The sequence below is a fragment of the Coregonus lavaretus genome (genome assembly GCF_964263955.1).
Source record: "Coregonus lavaretus genome assembly, contig: HAP1_SCAFFOLD_2246, whole genome shotgun sequence".
Classification (NCBI taxonomy): Eukaryota; Metazoa; Chordata; class Actinopteri; order Salmoniformes; family Salmonidae; genus Coregonus; species Coregonus lavaretus.
In genome coordinates, this window is record NW_028161630.1 from 3933 (window position 1) to 25224 (window position 21292).

Sequence of the window (21292 nt, forward strand, 5' to 3'; positions counted from 1 at the left end):
CATGGACCATGGCTAAATGTAGCTTTCCCTCCCAGGGCGTAGTGACTAGAGAGAGAGAGAGAGGGGAGGACATGGACCGTTTGAGGGTACACCCTGTACCCAGTGAAGGTGTATCATAGATAGCAGTCCGATACACAGCGTCCCTATCTGGCAAGAGGCAACAAGTTAGGTGTTGAGTAGGTCACCAATGATCTGATCTTGGACACCAGTTTGCGATTGGATGTGTGGAAGTATCACAACTCTGAGTTTGGTTCAGGAAATCGAGCCGCTGCCAGGTGCTGTGGAAATTGTGCTACATTGGAGGCTGACCTCTTTTCCTAGTCCTCTCTCGATCGCGCTCTCTCTCTCTCTCTCTCTCTGTCTCTCTCTCTCTCTCTTCTCTCCTTCTCCTCTGCTATATTTCCTCTCTCTCTCTCTCTGTCTCTCTCTTCTCTGCTATATTTCCTCTCTCTCTCTCCTCTCTCTCTGTGCTTGTTTACTACATCTGTGGTATTAGTGAGAATCAGAGAGAGGTGTAAAAGGGGTTTGCTTTCTAACCTCCTCTAACCTCTCCATCCATTCGTCCTGTAGCGGAGGGATACGCAGCCTTCCAGGAGGACAGCTCGGCGGACGAGGCAGAGAGCCCCTCCAAGATGAAGCGTTCAAAGGGCATTCACGTGTTTAAGAAACCCAGCTTCTCCAAGAAGAAAGAGAAGGACTTCAAGGTAAAGAACAAAGGACATGGACAGCACTCCGTGTTTAATTTATTTTCCTTTGCTGGACACATTTTTGTTTGAGAACTCTGTGTACCACTGCTTAATGCACTGCTATTAACTGTTAGTTACGATAACCAGTGAAGCTTATTCTTTAGAATTATTTAAATGTTATTATTAGCTGTGGATTACTTATGAGGATCCAGCACTAAACCATTTTTTGGATCGTAACAATTTTAGATTTACCACTTTAGACAGTGGGGAGAACAAGTATTTGATACACTGCCGATTTTGCAGGTTTTCCTACTTACAAAGCATGTAGAGGTCTGTAATTTTTATCGTAGGTACACTTCAACTGTGAGAGACGGAATCTAAAACAAAAACCCAGAAAATCACATTGTATGATTTTTAAGTAATTAATTTTCATTTTCTTGCAAGACATAAGTATTTCATACATCAGAAAAGCAGAACTTAATTTGGTACAGAAACCTTTGTTTGCAATTACAGAGATCATACGTTTCCTGTAGGTCTTGACCAGGTTTGCACACACTGCAGCAGGGATTTTGGCCCACTCCTCCATACAGACCTTCTTCAGATCCTTCAGGTTTCGGGGCTGTCGTTGGGCAATATGGACTTTCAGCTCCCTCCAAGATTTTCTATTGGGTTCAGGTCTGGAGACTGGCTAGGCCACTCCAGGACCTTGAGATGCTTCTTACGGAGCCACTCCTTAGTTGCCCTGGCTGTGTGTTTCGGGTCGTTGTCATGCTGGAAGACCCAGCCACGACCCATCTTCAATGCTCTTACTGAGGGAAGGAGGTTGTTGGCCAAGATCTCGCGATACATGGCCCCATCCATCCTCCCCTCAATACGGTGCAGTCGTCCTGTCCCCTTTGCAGAAAAGCATCCCCAAAGAATGATGTTTCCACCTCCATGCTTCACGGTTGGGATGGTGTTCTTGGGGTTGTACTCATCCTTCTTCTTCCTCCAAACACGGCGAGTGGAGTTTAGACCAAAAAGCTCTATTTTTGTCTCATCAGACCACATGACCTTCTCCCATTCCTCCTCTGGATCATCCAGATGGTCATTGGCAAACTTCAGACGGGCCTGGACATGCGCTGGCTTGAGCAGCGGGACCTTGCGTGCGCTGCAGGATTTTAATCCATGATGGCATAGTGTGTTACTAATGGTTTTCTTTGAGACTGTGGTCCCAGCTCTCTTCAGGTCATTGACCAGGTCCTGCCGTGTAGTTCTGGGATGATCCCTCACCTTCCTCATGATCATTGATGCCCCACGAGGTGAGATCTTGCATGGAGCCCCAGACCGAGGGTGATTGACCGTCATCTTGAACTTCTTCCATTTTCTAATAATTGCGCCAACAGTTGTTGCCTTCTCACCAAGCTGCTTGCCTATTGTCCTGTAGCCCATCCCAGCCTTGTGCAGGTCTACAATTTTATCCCTGATGTCCTTACACAGCTCTCTGGTCTTGGCCATTGTGGAGAGGTTGGAGTCTGTTTGATTGAGTGTGTGGACAGGTGTCTTTTATACAGGTAACGAGTTCAAACAGGTTTAGTTAATACAGGTAATGAGTGGAGAACAGGAGGGCTTCTTAAAGAAAAACGAACAGGTCTGTGAGAGCCGGAATTCTTACTGGTTGGTAGGTGATCAAATACTTATGTCATGCAATAAAATGCAAATTAATTACTTAAAAATCATACAATGTGATTTTCTGGATTTTTGTTTTAGATTCCGTCTCTCACAGTTGAAGTGTACCTATGATAAAAATTACAGACCTCTACATGCTTTGTAAGTAGGAAAACCTGCAAAATCGGCAGTGTATCAAATACTTGTTCTCCCCACTGTATATGCCATTTTTTAGCAGACACTTTTATCCAAAGTGACTTAGTCATGCGTGCATACATTTTTACGTACGGTTGGTCCCGGGAATCAAACCCACTAGCCTGGGGTCGCAAACACCATGCTTCCCAACTGAGCTGCGAAGAGGACCACGCTTTGTGTTTTTTCCCATCTTCCAGGTGAAGGAGAAGGGTCCCAAGGAGGACAAGAAGGACAAGAAGTCTAAAGACCTGACAGCAGCTGACGTGGTGAAACAATGGAAGGAGAAGAAGAAGAAGAAGAAGCAGCAGCCTATAGCAGAGCCAGAGCCCGTCTCCGTGGAGATACCTACATTCAGGTAGAGATTGGGGGTTGAAGGTCCGAACCTGAGTGTGTGGGTGTGGCTGGACTCCTTGCTTCCAACCTGAGTGTGTGTCTCAGGGATTTGTGTTAAAAGCAAAAAAAAAGTACTAATATCCGTTCTTTGACATAAAATGGGTCATTTTAAGTATTATTGTTCTTCATCAGACCCATTTTCGGGGCCCCCCTGGCTGAGGCAGTGAAGAGAACAGCCCTGTACGACGGGATCCAGCTCCCTGCCGTCTTCAGAGAGTGTATCGACTACATCGAGAGCTACGGAATGAAGTGTGAAGGAATCTACCGCGTCTCAGGTATGGCTTGGTGTGTGAGGGAATCTACCGCGTCTCAGGTATGGCTTGGTGTGTGAGGGAATCTACCGTATGTCAGGTATGGCTTGGTGTGTGAGGGAATCTACCGTGTGTCAGGTATGGCTTGGTGTGTGAGGGAATCTACCGCGTCTCAGGTATGGCTTGGTGTGTGAGGGAATCTACCACGTCTCAGGTATGGCTTGGTGTGTGAGGGAATCTACCACATCTCAGGTATGGCTTGGTGTGTGAGGGAATCTACCTTATGTCAGGTATGGCTTGGTGTGTGAGGGAATCTACCACATCTCAGGTATGGCTTGGTGTGTGAGGGAATCTACCGTGTGTCATGTATGGCTTGGTGTGTGAGGGAATCTACCGTATGTCAGTTATGGCTTGGTGTGTAAGGGATCTACCGTGTGTCATGTATGGCTTGGTGTGTGAGGGAATCTACCACGTCTCAGGTATGGCTTGGTGTGTGAGGGAATCTACCGTATGTCAGGTATGGCTTGGTGTGTGAGGGAATCTACCGTATGTCAGGTATGGCTTGGTGTGTGAGGGAATCTACCGTATGTCAGGTATGGCTTGGTGTGTGAGGGAATCTACCGTATGTCAGGTATGGCTTGGTGTGTGAGGGAATCTACCGTATGTCAAGTATGGCTTGGTGTGTGAGGGAATCTACCGTATGTCAGTTATGGCTTGGTGTGTAAGGGATCTACCGTGTGTCATGTATGGCTTGGTGTGTGAGGGAATCTACCACGTCTCAGGTATGGCTTGGTGTGTGAGGGAATCTACCGTATGTCAGGTATGGCTTGGTGTGTGAGGGAATCTACCGTATGTCAGGTATGGCTTGGTGTGTGAGGGAATCTACCGTATGTCAGGTATGGCTTGGTGTGTGAGGGAATCTACCGTATGTCAGGTATGGCTTGGTGTGTGAGGGAATCTACCGTATGTCAGGTATGGCTTGGTGTGTGAGGGAATCTACCGTATGGCTTGGTGTGTGAGGGAATCTACCGTATTTCAGGTATGGCTTGGTGTGTGAGGGAATCTACCACGTCTCAGGTATGGCTTGGTGTGTGAGGGAATCTACCGTGTGTCATGTATGGCTTGGTGTGTGAGGGAATCTACCGTATGTCAGGTATGGCTTGGTGTGTGAGGGAATCTACCGTATGTCAGGTATGGCTTGGTGTGTGAGGGAATCTACCGTATGTCAGGTATGGCTTGGTGTGTGAGGGAATCTACCGTATGTCAGGTATGGCTTGGTGTGTGAGGGAATCTACCGTATGTCAGGTATGGGTTGGTGTGTGAGGGAATCTACCACGTCTCAGGTATGGCTTGGTGTGTGAGGGAATCTACCACGTCTCAGGTATGGCTTGGTGTGTGAGGGAATCTACCGTATGTCAGGTATAGCTTGGTGTGTGAGGGAATCTACCATATGTCAGGTATGGCTTGGTGTGTGAGGGAATCTACCTTATGTCAGGTATGGCTTGGTGTGTGAGGGAATCTACCGCGTCTCAGGTATGGCTTGGTGTGTGAGGGAATCTACCGTATGTCATGTATGGCTTGGTGTGTGAGGGAATCTACCGCGTCTCAGGTATGGCTTGGTGTGTGAGGGAATCTACCGCGTCTCAGGTATGGCTTGGTGTGTGAGGGAATCTACCGTATGTCAGGTATGGCTTGGTGTGTGAGGGAATCTACCGTATGTCAGGTATGGCTTGGTGTGTGAGGGAATCTACCGTATGTCAGGTATGGCTTGGTGTGTGAGGGAATCTACCGTATGTCAGGTATGGCTTGGTGTGTGAGGGAATCTACCGTATGTCAGGTATGGCTTGGTGTGTGAGGGAATCTACCACGTCTCAGGTATGGCTTGGTGTGTGAGGGAATCTACCACGTCTCAGGTATGGCTTGGTGTGTGAGGGAATCTACCGTATGTCAGGTATGGCTTGGTGTGTGAGGGAATCTACCGTATGTCAGGTATGGCTTGGTGTGTGAGGGAATCTACCACGTCTCAGGTATGGCTTGGTGTGTGAGGGAATCTACCGTATGTCAGGTATGGCTTGGTGTGTGAGGGAATCTACCGTATGGCTTGGTGTGTGAGGGAATCTACCACGTCTCAGGTATGGCTTGGTGTGTGAGGGAATCTACCGTATGTCAGGTATGGCTTGGTGTGTGAGGGAATCTACCGTATGGCTTGGTGTGTGAGGGAATCTACCACGTCTCAGGTATGGCTTGGTGTGTGAGGGAATCTACCGTATGTCAGGTATGGCTTGGTGTGTGAGGGAATCTACCACGTCTCAGGTATGGCTTGGTGTGTGAGGGAATCTACCACGTCTCAGGTATGGCTTGGTGTGTGAGGGAATCTACCGTATGTCAGGTATGGCTTGGTGTGTGAGGGAATCTACCACGTCTCAGGTATGGCTTGGTGTGTGAGGGAATCTACCACGTCTCAGGTATGGCTTGGTGTGTGAGGGAATCTACCACGTCTCAGGTATGGCTTGGTGTGTGAGGGAATCTACCACGTGTCAGTGATGAGTGCCAGTGTATACTGTGTATTAACCCTCCCTCCTCTCTCTCTCTCCTTCCCTCCCAGGTATGAAGTCTAAAGTGGATGAGCTGAAGGCGTCGTATGACCGTGAGGAATGTCCCTGCTTGGAGGAGTATGACCCTCACACCGTAGCCAGCCTGTTGAAACAGTACCTCCGAGAGCTGCCTGAGAACATGCTGGGGCGAGACCTGGCGCAACGCTTTGAGGACGCCTGCAGCAGATCAGCCGAGGCTGAGAAGGTGAGGAGATGATCCGATGACCAGCTTTAGATAGTACGGCGCAGAGGTTGCACTTCATTTTGCACATGTTGACGGTTCCATTGGGGATTGGTTTTAACGCATTAGTTGGTTTAATTGCATTAATGGAGTTGGTTTAGTGAGGGCTGTTCTTTTGAGCTATGGCAACTAAGAATATGATATTTGTTGAACTTGCAGGGGAGGTGCCTGCCACTCCCACTACATACTCCTCATCTTATTATCTCACGATGAGGACATTTTTTGAATGTTTAAAGTTTGTCATCAATCTACACACAATACCCCATAATGACAAAGCAAAAGCAGGTTTTTAGAAATGTTTGCAAAACAAAAAGATTAAAATAAAAAATTATACCTTATTTACATAAGTATTCGGACCCTTTGCTATGAGATTCGAAATTGAGCTCAGATGCATCCTGTTTCCATTGATCATCCTTGAGATGTTTCTACAACTTGATTGGAGTCCACCTGTGGTAAATTCAATTGATTGGAAATGATTTGGAAAGGCACACACCTGTCTATATAAGGTCCCACAGTTGACACTACATGTCAGAGCAAAAACCAAGTCATGAGGTTGAAGGAATTGTCCGTAGAGCTCAGAGACAGGATTGTGTCGAGGCACAATTATCGATACATTATTAGGTCCTAGCAGTGTGGTTGTGGAGAAGGCTGATACATTATTAGGTCCTAGCAGTGTGGTTGTGGAGAAGGCTGATACATTATTAGGTCCTAGCAGTGTGGTTGTGGAGAAGGCTGATACATTATTAGGTCCTAGCAGTGTGGTTGTGGAGAAGGCTGATACATTATTAGGTCCTAGCAGTGTGGTTGTGGAGAAGGCTGATACATTATTAGGTCCTAGCAGTGTGGTTGTGGAGAAGGCTGATACATTATTAGGTCCTAGCAGTGTGGTTGTGGAGAAGGCTGAAAGAAGAAGGAAGTCGGAGGTCTAGCTCCTCATTAAATTCATTCTTAATCTTCATTTTTAAGGGGATGACTGCACTTTCCTTCTCAACACAGTACCACAATGAATGTGAGTTCACATGTCAAAGGAAAAAGGATGATCTCACTGGGGATTTGAACTTAGTTTGCAAGTGGTGAAAAGTGTCACAAACTAGGCGTCGAGCTAATTGTCCGGTTTGCACGTGATGTAGGTCATTTGAGTATCAGAACCTGCTGGTGGACTTCTGTTATGGACGCTTTAGTGAAATGGTATTGGATCACGTCCAACTACGTGGACGATTTTAATTGGCTGAGACGGAATTTGTTACCGGATGATCTACTCAGCTGGCCGTCCTCAGCATCGTGGCTAATTTGGCCAGGTTGGCCTATGACAAAAGCTAGCACCTAGCCCTTTTTAGACCAATGGTTGAAACCATGGTCTAAGCAAAAGTTCACAAGTATGGCCCCTGTGTGTGTTTTGTAAAAGGAGTTCTAAAATAATGTTTTATTTGTCAGGTGACCGAGTTCCAGCGTCTCTTAGCGGAGGTGCCCCCTGGCAGCCGTCTGCTCCTGTCCTGGTTGGTCACTCACATGGACCATGTTATCACAAGAGAGACGGACACCAAGATGAATATCCAAAATATATCCATCGTACTCAACCCCACTGTACAGGTAAGGGGGGAGGAGGGAGGAGGGAGAGGGAGACAGACACCAAGATGACTATCCAGAATATAGGAGGGAGAGGGAGGCAGACACCAAGATGACTATCCAGAATATAGGAGGGAGAGGGAGACAGACACCAAGATGACTATCCAGAATATAGGAGGGAGAGGGAGGCAGACACCAAGATGACTATCCAGAATATAGGAGGGAGAGGGAGACAGACACCAAGATGACTATCCAGAATATATCCATCATACTCAACCCCACTGTACAAGTAATAATAATAAATTGTATTTGTAGAGCGCTTTTCATTACATACAGCAATCACAAAGATCTGTGTAGGTCAGACAGCAGGAGAGAGGGAGGGAGGGAGGGAGGAGGGGAAAGTGGTGTGAGGGAGAGAATGGTCCTCAGTGAAATCCTGGCCCAGTTCTGTAGAGCTAATGCATCCCCACAGGGGGACGACTTTGGTTGCTAGTCCTGGTTCAGTGTAAGTGGAGCAGACTTCATTATCACCCCTACAAACTACTAGACTTTAGCTCAGAGGGCTAACACTGTGTCAGTGCAATTAAATGCAAGTGACCTATCTCCTCGCCTTGTCCTCTGTCTGTTCCCCTGTCTGTCCATCTATCTGTCCTCCTGTCTTTTTGTCCCCATGTCCTCTCTCCTCCAGATTGGTAACAGGGTCCTGTACATGTTCTTCACCCACGTCCGGGAGCTGTTTGGGGAGGTGTTTCTGAGGCCCGTGTCCCGCCCCCTCCGCTGGTCCAATGCTGCCACCATGCCGGCCCTGCCTGAGACGCAGGACAGCATCAAGGAGGAGATACGACGACAGGTGGGGTTTGAACAGATATTTTCAATAAAACTTAGTCACTGAAGCGGGCTAACTGCCACTAAAGCAGTTTAAGGGGTTTTAAGTGCCTTGCTCAAGGGCAGTAGATGGCATCTGAAAACCATACTTTTTAATAAAGCTTTTGTCAAATACAGTTCTCTTTCTGTGGGTCTGACCCCAAAAGGTTCTGGAAAACGGTGAAAGACCTGGAGAATAAACCCTTCTCCTCACAGCCGCCCACGCCTCTGCACCAGGCGCTGTCAGAGGAAGGCCCGTAAAATTGTCAAAGACCACAGCCTCACAAGCCATAGACTGTTCACTCTGCTACCGCACGGCAAGCGGTACCGGAGCGCCAAGTCTAGGTCCAAAAGGCTCCTTAACAGCTTCTACCCCCAAGCCATAGACTGCTGAACAGTTCATCAAATGGCCACCCAGACTATTTACATTGACCCTTTTTTGCACTGACTCTTACGCCGACTCTATGTACACTCACTGGACTCCACCCACACACTCACTGGACTCCACCCACACACTCACTGGACTCCACCCACACACTCACTGGACTCCACCCACACACTCACTGGACTCCACCCACACACTCGCACATACTTACACTGACACTCCAACGCACGCCGCTACTCTGTTTATTATCTATCCTGATTACCTAGTCACTTTTACCCCTACCTACATGTACATATTACCTCAACTACCTCGTACCCCTGCACATTGTACGGGTACTCCTTGTATATAGCCTCGTTATTGTTAGTGTGATCACGAAGCAACACACTACTGTTATTCCTCATACTTCTATTATTATTGATGATGTATTATTATTATTAAATATGTATTATTATTTATTATTCCCACAAATCACAAACCTCGTAAAAATCATTCTATTAGCTATTATACCTTTTATAATACTCAACTTTTTGTAACTACAAAAACTAATTAGTTAACATGGTGTTTCAAAACTAAACTTAATTGCCTAGCAACCAGTTTTAGATGAACAAGTAACTCGTTTTATGCAAATGTTGTTAAAATAAGGCTTGTAAATTCAATACCTGATGTTTTTCACTGCAAAAGCTAGCTCAGTTTTTTTAAAGAAAACTACTGACCACTACTACTGACCACAACCACACAACTACTGATCACAAATACTGACCACAACCACACATACTGACCACAACCACACAACTACTAATCACAAATACTGACCACAACATAACTACTGACCATAACTACTGACCACAACCACACAACTACTGACCGCAACAACTGAACAACACAACTACTTTTTTTAACCTTTATTTTGACAGGGAAGTCATACCGACACTCTAGGGTCTCTTTTTCAGATGAGCCCTGCATAAATACATCGAACATGTGTACAATATTGTCACGAGAATTTCTATAAACATACAAATTAATCTATCAATCCACCCTTTGACTAAATTTGTACACCCTCAGGATAAATGTATTTACAAGCATGATTACATTTACATTTTAGTCATTTAGCAGACGCTGTTATCCAGAGCGACTTACAGTTAGTGAGTGCATACATTATTATTATTATTATTTTATTTTTTATTTTTATTCATACTGGCCCCCCGTGGGAATCGAACCCACAACCCTGGCGTTGCAAACGCCATGCTCTACCAATTGAGCTACATCCCTGCCGGCCATTCCCTCCCCTACCCTGGACGACGCTGGGCCAATTGTGCACCGCCCCATGGGTCTCCCGGTCGCGGCCGGCTACGACAGAGCCTGGATTCGAACCAGGATCTCTAGTGGCACAGCTAGCACTGCGATGCAGTGCCTTAGACCACTCGGGAGACTGATTAACCTCAGAGATTAGTTCTATCAACTACTTTTCAATCATAGGTCTTCTTTTTGAGATTTTCCCTATGACCTTCACACGTCAGAACCAATACAAGTTGTATATAATTGTAGGTTATCAGGGTCAAAGTCCTCGTTATTCACCAAGCCTGGAGGATCGTTTTTCACATTCCACTGGTCAGAGTCCGGATTCTGTCCATATCCCATCTGTTGAGACACTGCATTCTCCAACGCCTTACTCACCAACGCTCGGACACAGGGAATAAGACAACAACCACATGATACGAGAATACCCATACAAGCGCTAACTGCTTTTCCAATTCCCAAACATTTCATCAAACCATCTGTTCACAGAGGTATTGATTCCAGAATTCTCAGCCCACTCTTCGCTTAAAGCTGTTAACCCCATCAGAGCTCTTGCTGTGTTGTTGGGGATAAATGTGCAACAATGGCCCCCCCACCTTTCTACAGACACCGCCCTTTTCTGCCAGCCACATATCTAGAGCCAACCTATTTTGCCAAGTCATGATCGAGGTGGTGGATAATTGATCTGAGATTCCCCTCACTGCATCTCTAGTGTGGTTCACAAACCGTTGTTGGCTGTAAAATATATATATACAGTGGGGAGAACAAGTATTTGATACACTGCCGATTTTGCAGGTTTTCCTACTTACAAAGCATGTAGAGGTCTGTAATTTTTATCATAGGTACACTTAAACTGTGAGAGACGGAATCTAAAACAAAAATCCAAAAAATCACATTGTATGATTTTTAAGTAATTAATTTGCATTTTATTGCATGACATAAGTATTTGATCACCTACCAACCAGTAAGAATTCCGGCTCTCACAGACCTGTTAGTTTTTCTTTAAGAAGCCCTCCTGTTCTCCACTCATTACCTGTATTAACTGCACCTGTTTGAACTCGTTACCTGTATAAAAGACACCTGTCCACACACTCAATCAAACAGACTCCAACCTCTCCACAATGGCCAAGACCAGAGAGCTGTGTAAGGACATCAGGGATAAAAGTGTAGACCTGCACAAGGCTGGGATGGGCTACAGGACAATAGGCAAGCAGCTTGGTGAGAAGGCAACAACTGTTGGCGCAATTATTAGAAAATGGAAGAAGTTCAAGATGACGGTCAATCACCCTCAGTCTGGGGCTCCATGCAAGATTTCACCTCGTGGGGCATCAAAGATCATGAGGAAGGTGAGGGATCAGCCCAGAACTACACGGCAGGACCTGGTCAATGACCTGAAGAGAGCTGGGACCACAGTCTCAAAGAAAACCATTAGTAACACACTACGCCGTCATGGATTAAAATCCTGCAGCGCATGCAAGGTCCCCCTGCTCAAGCCAGCGCATGTCCAGGCCCATCTGAAGTTTTCCAATGACCATCTGGATGATCCAGAGGAGGAATGGGAGAAGGTCATGTGGTCTGATGAGACAAAAATATAGCTTTTTGGTCTAAACTCCACTCGCCGTGTTTGGAGGAAGAAGAAGGATGAGTACAACCCCAAGAACACCATCCCAACCGTGAAGCATGGAGGTGGAAACATCATTCTTTGGGGATGCAAAGGGGACAGGATGACTGCACCGTATTGAGGGGAGGATGGATGGGGCCATGTATCGCGAGATCTTGGCCAACAACCTCCTTCCCTCAGTAAGAGCATTGAAGATGGGTTGTGGCTGGGTCTTCCAGCATGACAACGACCCGAAACACACAGCCAGGGCAACTAAGGAGTGGCTGCGTAAGAAGCATCTCAAGGTCCTGGAGTGGCCTAGCCAGTCTCCAGACCTGAACCCAATAGAAAATCTTTGGAGGGAGCTGAAAGTCCGTATTGCCCAGCGACAGCCCCGAAACCTGAAGGATCTGGAGAAGGTCTGTATGGAGGAGTGGGCCAAAATCCCTGCTGCAGTGTGTGCAAACCTGGTCAAGACCTACAGGAAATGTATGATCTCTGTAATTGCAAACAAAGGTTTCTGTACCAAATATTAAGTTCTGCTTTTCTGATGTATCAAATACTTATGTCATGCAATAAAATGCTAATTAATTACTTAAAAATCATACAATGTGATTTTCTGGATTTTTGTTTTAGATTCCGTCTCTCACAGTTGAAGTGTACCTATGATAAAAATTACAGACCTCTACATGCTTTGTAAGTAGGAAAACCTGCAAAATCGGGCAGTGTATCAAATACTTATTCTCCCCACTGTGTGTATATATATATATATATATATATATATATATAATTAATCCAATCCACATTTGTATTGATTATTACCCACCAAAAGAAGTAAATCCTTCCCCTACTTGATTCATAGCTTTGTATTCATCCGGTAACCCCATTGGTATCCCAATTGTATCCATCCAAATAGGGCTATTCTCCTTCTGGTCAAAACTCCTCCTCTGTCTGTTTAACCCCTTCCTTGGTTTCTGGTGACTAATTCCAACTGGCTGAACCGGTAGAACCGGGGAGCCGGTACCTACCCAGCCTTTTGTCAATATCTGCCTTATACGGCCTTTACTGGCACACGCCCACCACACATCGGTTACAGGGCTGTAAGGTTCAGACTTCTCTCCTGTGCTTCCAAACCTGAGTCAGTCACATTACTACTACTTCCAATTGATAATTGGTGATGTCTTTGTTTCTCTTTACCCCCCCCCCCCCCCCCCCCCCCCCCCCATCTGGATGTCCAGTCCCGCCCGGTCTCATATCCCCGTCCCCAAGTGTGTTTAAACACTTGAGTCCAGGAACAATCCACCGTGGGGCCCGAACACAAATATGATGGAGTTTTATTCCATTCCGTTGCTTGTTGACATTTACCCGTTGGCTACGTCCCTAACCCTTATTTTGAATCCTACATTCTGCCCTTCTTTGACTCCTATTTTGTAGGTCACTCGTCGGGTCGTTTCTCTAAAAAGTATTTGATCCCCTGCTGATTTCATGTGCCTGTGTTTGTATTGCTTCTCAGTCCTCGCTGTTCCACAAGGTGTATTTTTATAAGGTGTATTTTTGTGTGTGTGTGATAACACAAAGCAGGTGCTTTCATTTGAATGTCAAGACGAGGACGGTTAAACTGGTCTCATTCGCCTTTTAAGGTAGACATCCATAACACACTGGTTCTTACTTTAGCTGCTTCGATGCAGCGTTTTAATAACTGTTAGTCTATACTTTTTAAACTCTAAGCATTTTTTAAAGTTGCATAATCAACATTGGAACATCGGTTTCAATGGTCACCAAATATTTACTTTTCTTTGGTTTTATTGATACTGTCTCACTGTGAACTTCTTCCACTACTATTCATAGTATTGCTTAGAGCCAGCTGAGCAAGCACACAATGTTTCTACTGAAACTTCCTTTTCTAGTTATTTATTGTGTTACTATTTTCTATTTTTTTTATTTGCTATTTTTCTTACTTTTTATCTCTGCGTTGTTTGGAAAGTAAGTAAGCATTTCAAAGTCAAGTATACACCTTGTTGTATTCCGCGACTTTGGCAAATAATAATTGATTTGATTTGGACAAGGAGCTCTTTTTATGGCTCTTTAATCACCACTTCATTAAGTCAGGATTCCTATTTGACTCAGCCACGCCTCCTTGCCCATCTCCAACACTTCCTCATCTCCCAGCCCTTCTAATGCGACTAGCCCTGATGCTCCTCCCTCTTTTTCCCCTGCCCCGCTACAAAGTTTCTCCCTGCAGGGGGTCACTGAGACCGAGGTGCTAAAAGAGCTCCTTAAACTAAACTCTGGGTCAGATGGTTTAGATCCTGTCTTCTTAAACTAGACTCTGGGTCAGATGGTTTAGATCCTGTCTTCTTAAACTAGACTCTGGGTCAGATGGTTTAGACCCTGTCTTCTTAAACTAGACTCTGGGTCAGATGGTTTAGATCCTGTCTTCTTAAACTAGACTCTGGGTTAGATGGTTTAGACCCTGTCTTCTTAAACTAGACTCTGGGTCAGATGGTTTAGATCCTGTCTTCTTAAACTAGACTCTGGGTCAGATGGTTTAGATCCTGTCTTCTTAAACTAGACTCTGGGTCAGATGGTTTAGATCCTGTCTTCTTAAACTAGACTATGGGTTAGATGGTTTAGACCCTGTCTTCTTAAACTAGACTCTGGGTCAGATGGTTTAGATCCTGTCTTCTTAAACTAGACTCTGGGTCAGATGGTTTAGACCCTGTCTTCTTAAACTAGACTCTGGGTCAGATGGTTTAGATCCTGTCTTCTTAAACTAAACTCTGGGTCAGATGGTTTAGATCCTGTCTTCTTAAACTAGACTCTGGGTCAGATGGTTTAGATCCTGTCTTCTTAAACTAGACTCTGGGTCAGATGGTTTAGACCCTGTCTTCTTTAAGGTTGCATCCCTTATCATCACCAAGCCTGTCTCTGACCTTTTTAACCTCTCTCCTCTCTGGTGAGGTTCCCAGTGCTTGGAAGGCAGCCACGGTGCGTCCTTTATTTAAAAAGGGGAGATCAAGCTGATTCTACAGTGAGGGAAAAAGTATTTGATCCCCTGCTGATTTTGTACGTTTGCCCACTGACAAAAACATGATCAGTCTATAATTCTAATGGTAGGTTTATTTGAACAGTGAAAAACGCATGTCAAAAATGTTATAAATTGATTTTGCATTTCAATGAGGGAAATAAGTATTTGACCCCTCTGCAAAACATGACTTAGTACTTGGTGGCAAAACCCTTGTTGGCAATCAGATGTCAGATGTTTCTTGTAGTTGGCCACCAGGTTTGCACACATCTCAGGAGGGATTTTGTCCCACTCCTCTTTGCAGATCTTCTCCAAGTCATTAAGGTTTCGAGGCTGACGTTTGGCAACTCGAACCTTCAGCTCCCTCCACAGATGTTCTATGGGATTAAGGTCTGGAGACTGGCTAGGCCACTCCAGGACCTTAATGTGCTTCTTCTTGAGCCACTCTTTTGTTGCCTTGGCCGTGTGTTTTGGGTCATTGTCATGCTGGAATACCGTTCCACGACCCATTTTCAATGCCCTGGCTGAGGGAAGGTGGTTCTCACCCAAGATTTGACGGTACATGGCCCCGTCCATCGTCCCTTTGATGCGGTGAAGTTGTCCTGTGCCCTTAGCAGAAAAACACCCCCAAAGCATAATGTTTCCACCTCCATGTTTGAGGGTGGGGATGGTGTTCTTGGGGTCATAGGCAGCATTCCTCCTCCTCCAAACACGGCGAGTTGAGTTGATGCCAACAAGCTCGATTTTGGTCTCATCTGACCACAACACTTTCACCCAGTTCTCCTCTGAATCATTCAGATGTTCATTGGCAAACTTCAGACGACCCTGTAGGGGGGACCTTGTGGGCGCAGCAGGATTTCAGTCCTTCACGGCGTAGTTCACCAATTGTTTTCTTGGTGACTATGGTCCCAGCTGCATTGAGATCATTGACAAGATCGTCCCGTGTACTTCTGGGCTGATTCCTCACCATTCTCATGATCATTGCAACTCCACGAGGTGAGATCTTGCATGGATCCCCAGGCCGAGGGAGATTGACAGTTCTTTTGTGTTTCTTCCATTTGCGAATAATCGCACCAACTGTTGTCACCTTCTCACCAAGCTGCTTGGCGATGGTCTTGTAGCCCATTCCAGCCTTGTGTAGGTCTACAATCTTGTCCCTGACATCCTTGGAGAGCTCTTTGGTCTTGGCCATGGTGGAGAGTTTGGAATCTGATTGATTGATTGCTTCTGTGGACAGGTGTCTTTTATACAGTATACTGTATAAAAGACACCTGGGAGCCAGAAATCTTTCTGATTGAGAGGGGGTCAAATACTTTTTATAACATTACAATTCAATTTATAACATTTCTGACATGCGTTTTTCTGGATTTTTTTGTTGTTATTCTGTCTCTCACTGTTCAAATAAACCTACCATTAAAATTATAGACTGATCATGTCTTTGTCAGTGGGCAAACGTACAAAATCAGCAGGGGATCAAATACTTTTTTCCCTCACTGTAACTGTTATAGGCCAATGTCTATCTTGCCCTGTTTATCAAAACTTGGCAATAATCAACTGACTGTTCTTGATGTCTATAGTATTCTGTCTTGTACGCAATCTGGTTTCCGCACAGGTTATGGATGTGTCACTGCAACCTTAAAGGTCCTAAATGATGTCACCATTGCCCTTGACTCTAAGCAATGTTGTGCTGCTATTTTTATTGACTTGGCCAAAGCTTTTGATACGGTAGACCGTTCCATCCTTGTGGGCCGGCTAAGGAGTATTGGTGTCTCTGAGGGGTCTTTGGCCTGGTTTGCTAACTACCTCTCTCAGAGTGCAGTGTATAAAGTCAGAACGTCTGCTGTCTCAGCCACTGCCTATCACCAAGGGAGAACCCCAAGGCTCGATCCTAGGCCCCACGCTCTTCTCAATTTACATCAACACATATCAAAGCTGCAGGCTAAGGTTAAATCTAGACTTGGTTTCCTCTATCGTAATCCAATTTGTAAGTCGCTCTGGATAAGAGCGTCTGCTAAATGACGTAAATGTAATCGCTCCTCTTTCACCCCAGCTGCCAAACTAACCCTGATTCAGATGACCATCCTACCCATGCTAGATTATGGAGACGTCATTTATAGATTGGCAGGTGTTCTTTACCATTCTGCCATCAGCTTTGCCACCAATGCTCCTTATAGGACACATCACTGCACTCTGTACTCCTCTGTAAACTGGCCATCTCTGTATACCTGGCGCAAGACCCACTGGCTGATGCTATCTGAGATACCTACTGCAGCCCTCATCCTCCACATACAACACCCGTTCTGCCAGTCACATTCTGTTAAAGGTCCCCAAAGCACACACATCCCTGGGTCGCTCCTCTTTTCAGTTCGCTGCAGCTAGCGACTGGAACGAGCTGCAAAAAACACTCAAACTGGACAGTTTTATCTCCATCTCTTCATTGAAAGACTTAATCATGGACACTCTTACTGACAGTTGTGGCTGCTTTGCGTGATGTTTTTGTCTCTACCATTTTGTCCTTCGGGTTCTGAGGAGTATTTCTGTCTGTAATAAAGCCCTTTTGTGGGGGAAAACTCATTCTAATTGGCTCCGCAGTGGGTGGGCCTATGCCCTCCCAGGTCCACCCATGGCTGCGCCCCTGCCCAGTTATGTGAAATACATAAATGATGGCCTAATTTATTTATTTAAATTGACTGATTTCCTTCTAAATGCTGTAACTCAGTAAAACCTTTGAAATTGTTGCATGTTGCGTTTTTATATTTCTGTTCAGTAGACATATTGTGTGGTTGAGAAACCCAGCTATATTAAAGGTTAATATAATTCTGTATGAAAATGTGTCTCCCCCCCCAGGAGTTCCTGTTGAACTGCCTCCACAGGGACCTACAGGCTGGGGTGAAGGATCTCTCTAAAGAGGAGAGGCTCTGGGAGGTTCAACGCATCCTCACGGCTTTAAAACGCAAACTACGGGAAGCCAAGAGACAGGCAAGATACACACACACACACACACACACACACACACACACACAACATACACACACACACACACACACACACAACATACACATACACATACACACACACACACACACACACACACACACACACACACACACACACACAGCATACAGTGCATTCGGGAAAGTATTCAGACTCCTTCACGTTTCCACATTTTGTTACGTCACAGCCTTATTCTAAAATGGATTACATTAAAAAAAAATGATCCTCATCAATCTACACACAAGAAGAAGAAGTTGATCCCTCAGCTGCTTGACGAAATCTTCCATCACCTCTGTGACAATGCTGCGGCCTGGTCCCTCAGCCTGTCCTCTGTGATAATGCTGCGGCCTGGTCCCTCAGCCTGTCCTCTGTGATAATGCTGCGGCCTGGTCCCTCAGCCTGTCCTCTGTGATAATGCTGCGGCCTGGTCCCTCTGCCTGTCCTCTGTGATAATGCTGCGGCCTGGTCCCTCTGCCTGTCCTCTGTGATAATGTCGCGGCCTGGTCCCTCAGCCTGTCCTCTGTGATAATGCTGCGGCCTGGTCCCTCAGCCTGTCCTCTGTGATAATGCTGCGGCCTGGTCCCTCAGCCTGTCCTCTGTGATAATGCCGCGGCCTGGTCCCTCAGCCTGTCCTCTGTGATAATGCTGCGGCCTGGTCCCTCAGCCTGTCCTCTGTGATAATGCCGCGGCCTGGTCCCTCAGCCTGTCCTCTGTGATAATGCTGCGGCCTGGTCCCTCAGCCGGTCGTTTCTTCAGTGTGCTGAAGTGCAGCAACCTTCCAGATGACAAGTACCAAATCCAACAACTCAAGCTTCCTAGTAAAGGCCTCAAGTTGTTCCACCGAGTCCACGACTGTTTTCCCTCTTCCTTGTAACTGGAGATTTAACCCGTTTTTAAGTGACAGAATATGTCAGCCCAAAAAAAGCTGTGTGTTTCTGGGTCGGGCCTCTGTCTGGGGAGGGATGAACACTTTGAAAGTTCCATGCTTAGATTCATAATGACGTCTGAGATTGAGTTATTTGCAAACAGCGACGTTTTCATTGCAAATAAGACACACTGGCTTCGATTTTCATGATCCTCCTTTCTTTTTTATACTTTTTGAGTGCAACAAAAAAAACTGCAAAAATTTCTCTCCACCCCATGGCAAAATGAGTAGAATTGCATGAAATTAGTTATAAAACTGCAAAAACTTTCTCTATTCCCCATGGAAAATGTGTAGAATTGCAGGATATTAACTTTCAAACTTTTAGTTTAGGGCAGACTGTATGTGTGGATATGGATGTGTGTATGCAGATCCACGAGCCACTGCGGCCTCCCGTGATGACTTCAGATTATCTGTCCAGAAAAATAACAGAGGACGTTGACATAAAGATATTCTCAGGATAAACTATTCAGGCATCAACTCTTTGCCTATAACCAAACTCGGGTATGGCTCTACTCTAGCCAACCTGTTGCCTACCCAGCCTGCTCTCCTCCCAGGCAAAGGCCAACTGAGCACCTAAGGAACTCCCTTCCTCTAGGAATGTTCCCTCATGATAACCCCAAAACACATTTCTACCATAACTGCATAATTTTCCATGGACATATAACATCATAATCAACGGCTTTACATAAAACCCACACTTCAATAACATGCGCTGACCAGCTGTCAAGAGTCTTCACTAACGTTTTCAACCTATCCCTGGCCCGGTCTATTATACCAACTTCCTTCATGCAGAACCCCCCATAGTTCCTGTGCCCAAGAACGCCATGGTAACCTGCCTAAATTACCTTTGCCCTGTAGCACTCGCATGTATAGCCGTGAAAGGCTGGTCATGGCTCCTCAACGTTTTCATCCCAGACACCCTGGACCCAGACCAATTCGCATACCTCTCCATATCGCACTCCACACTGCCCTCACCCACCTGGACAAGAGGAACACCTATGGAAGAATGCGGTTCATTGACTACAGCTCAGCGTTCAACACCATAGTGCCCTCCAAGCTCATCACCAAGCTCAAGGACCCTAGGACTGAACAACTTCCCCTACAACTGGATCCTGGACTTCCTGACGTGCCGCCCCCAGGTGGTAAGGGTAGGCAACAACACATCCGCCACGCTGATCCTCAACATGGGGGCCCCTCAGGGGTGCGTGCTTAGTCCCCTCCTGTACTTCCTGTTCACCCATGAACGCGTGGCCGCGCACGACTCCAACACCATCAAGTTTGCTGATGACACGACGGTGGTAGGACTGATCACCAACGACGATGACGCAGCCTATAGGGAGGAGGTCAGAGACCTGGCAGTGTGGTGCCAGGACAACAACCTCTCCCTCAACGTGGACTGCAGAAGACAGAGGGGCGAGCACGGCCCCATCCACATCGACGGGGCCGTAGTGGAGCGGGTCGAGAGCTTCATGTTCCTCGGTGTCCACATCACTAAGGAATTAACATGGTCCACACACACCCGCACAGTCGTGAAGAGAGCACGACAGCATCTCTTCCCCCTCAGGAGGCTGAAAAGATTTGGCATGAGCCCTCAGATCCTCGAAATGTTCAACATCTGCACCATTGAGAGCATCTTGACTTGCTGCATCACCACTTGGTACGGCAACTGCAAGGCGCTACAGAGGGTGGTGCGTACGGCCCAGTACATCACTGGGGCTGAGCTCCCTTCCATCCTGGACTCTACCCACACACTGGACTCTACCCACACACTCACACGAGCTTACACTGATACCACAACACACACATACCCCTACCTACAGTATACTGCTGCTACTGTCTATTATCTATCCTGTTGTCTAGTCACTTTACCCCTACCTACAGTATACTGCTGCTACTGTCTATTATCTATCCTGTTGTCTAGTCACTTTACCCCTACCTACAGTATACTGCTGCTACTGTCTATTATCTATCCTGTTGTCTAGTCACTTTACCCCTACCTACAGTATACTGCTGCTACTGTCTATTATCTATCCTGTTGTCTAGTCACTTTACCCCTACCTACAGTATACTGCTGCTACTGTCTATTATCTATCCTGTTGCCTAGTCACTTTACCCCTACCTACAGTATACTGCTGCTACTGTCTATTATCTATCCTGTTGTCTAGTCCCTTTACCCCTACCTACAGTATACTGCTGCTACTGTCTATTATCTATCCTGTTGTCTAGTCACTTTACCCCTCCCTACAGTATACTGCTGCTACTGTCTATTATCTATCCTGTTGTCTGGTCACTTTACCCCTACCTACAGTATACTGCTGCTACTGTCTATTATCTATCCTGTTGTCTAGTCACTTTACCCCTACTTACAGTATACTGCTGCTACTGTCTATTATCTATCCTGTTGTCTAGTCCCTTTACCCCTACCTACAGTATACTGCTGCTACTGTCTATTATCTATCCTGTTGTCTAGTCACTTTACCCCTACCTACAGTATACTGCTGCTACTGTCTATTATCTATCCTGTTGTCTAGTCACTTTACCCCTACCTACAGTATACTGCTGCTACTGTCTATTATCTATCCTGTTGTCTAGTCACTTTACCCCTACCTACAGTATACTGCTGCTACTGT

General features: G+C 46.0%; 1 protein-coding gene across 2 annotated transcripts in view; it reads left to right on the forward strand.

Moving 5' to 3' along the window:
• The first annotated feature begins 576 nt into the window (after positions 1-576).
• LOC311120308 (ralA-binding protein 1-like) overlaps positions 577-21292 on the forward strand; it is a 44164-nt gene continuing 23448 nt past the window's right edge. For both annotated transcript variants that reach the window (XR_014612145.1, XM_084194933.1), the window contains exons 1-7: positions 577-704; positions 2726-2883; positions 3054-3196; positions 5778-5971; positions 7442-7597; positions 8262-8423; positions 17591-17722. Coding sequence is in view for 1 of the 2 variants with exons in the window: in XM_084194933.1 (XP_084051059.1) it covers positions 633-704; positions 2726-2883; positions 3054-3196; positions 5778-5971; positions 7442-7597; positions 8262-8423; positions 17591-17722 (1017 nt within the window). In the remaining variant the exon portion in view is untranslated. The remainder of the gene's footprint in view (positions 705-2725; positions 2884-3053; positions 3197-5777; positions 5972-7441; positions 7598-8261; positions 8424-17590; positions 17723-21292) is intronic.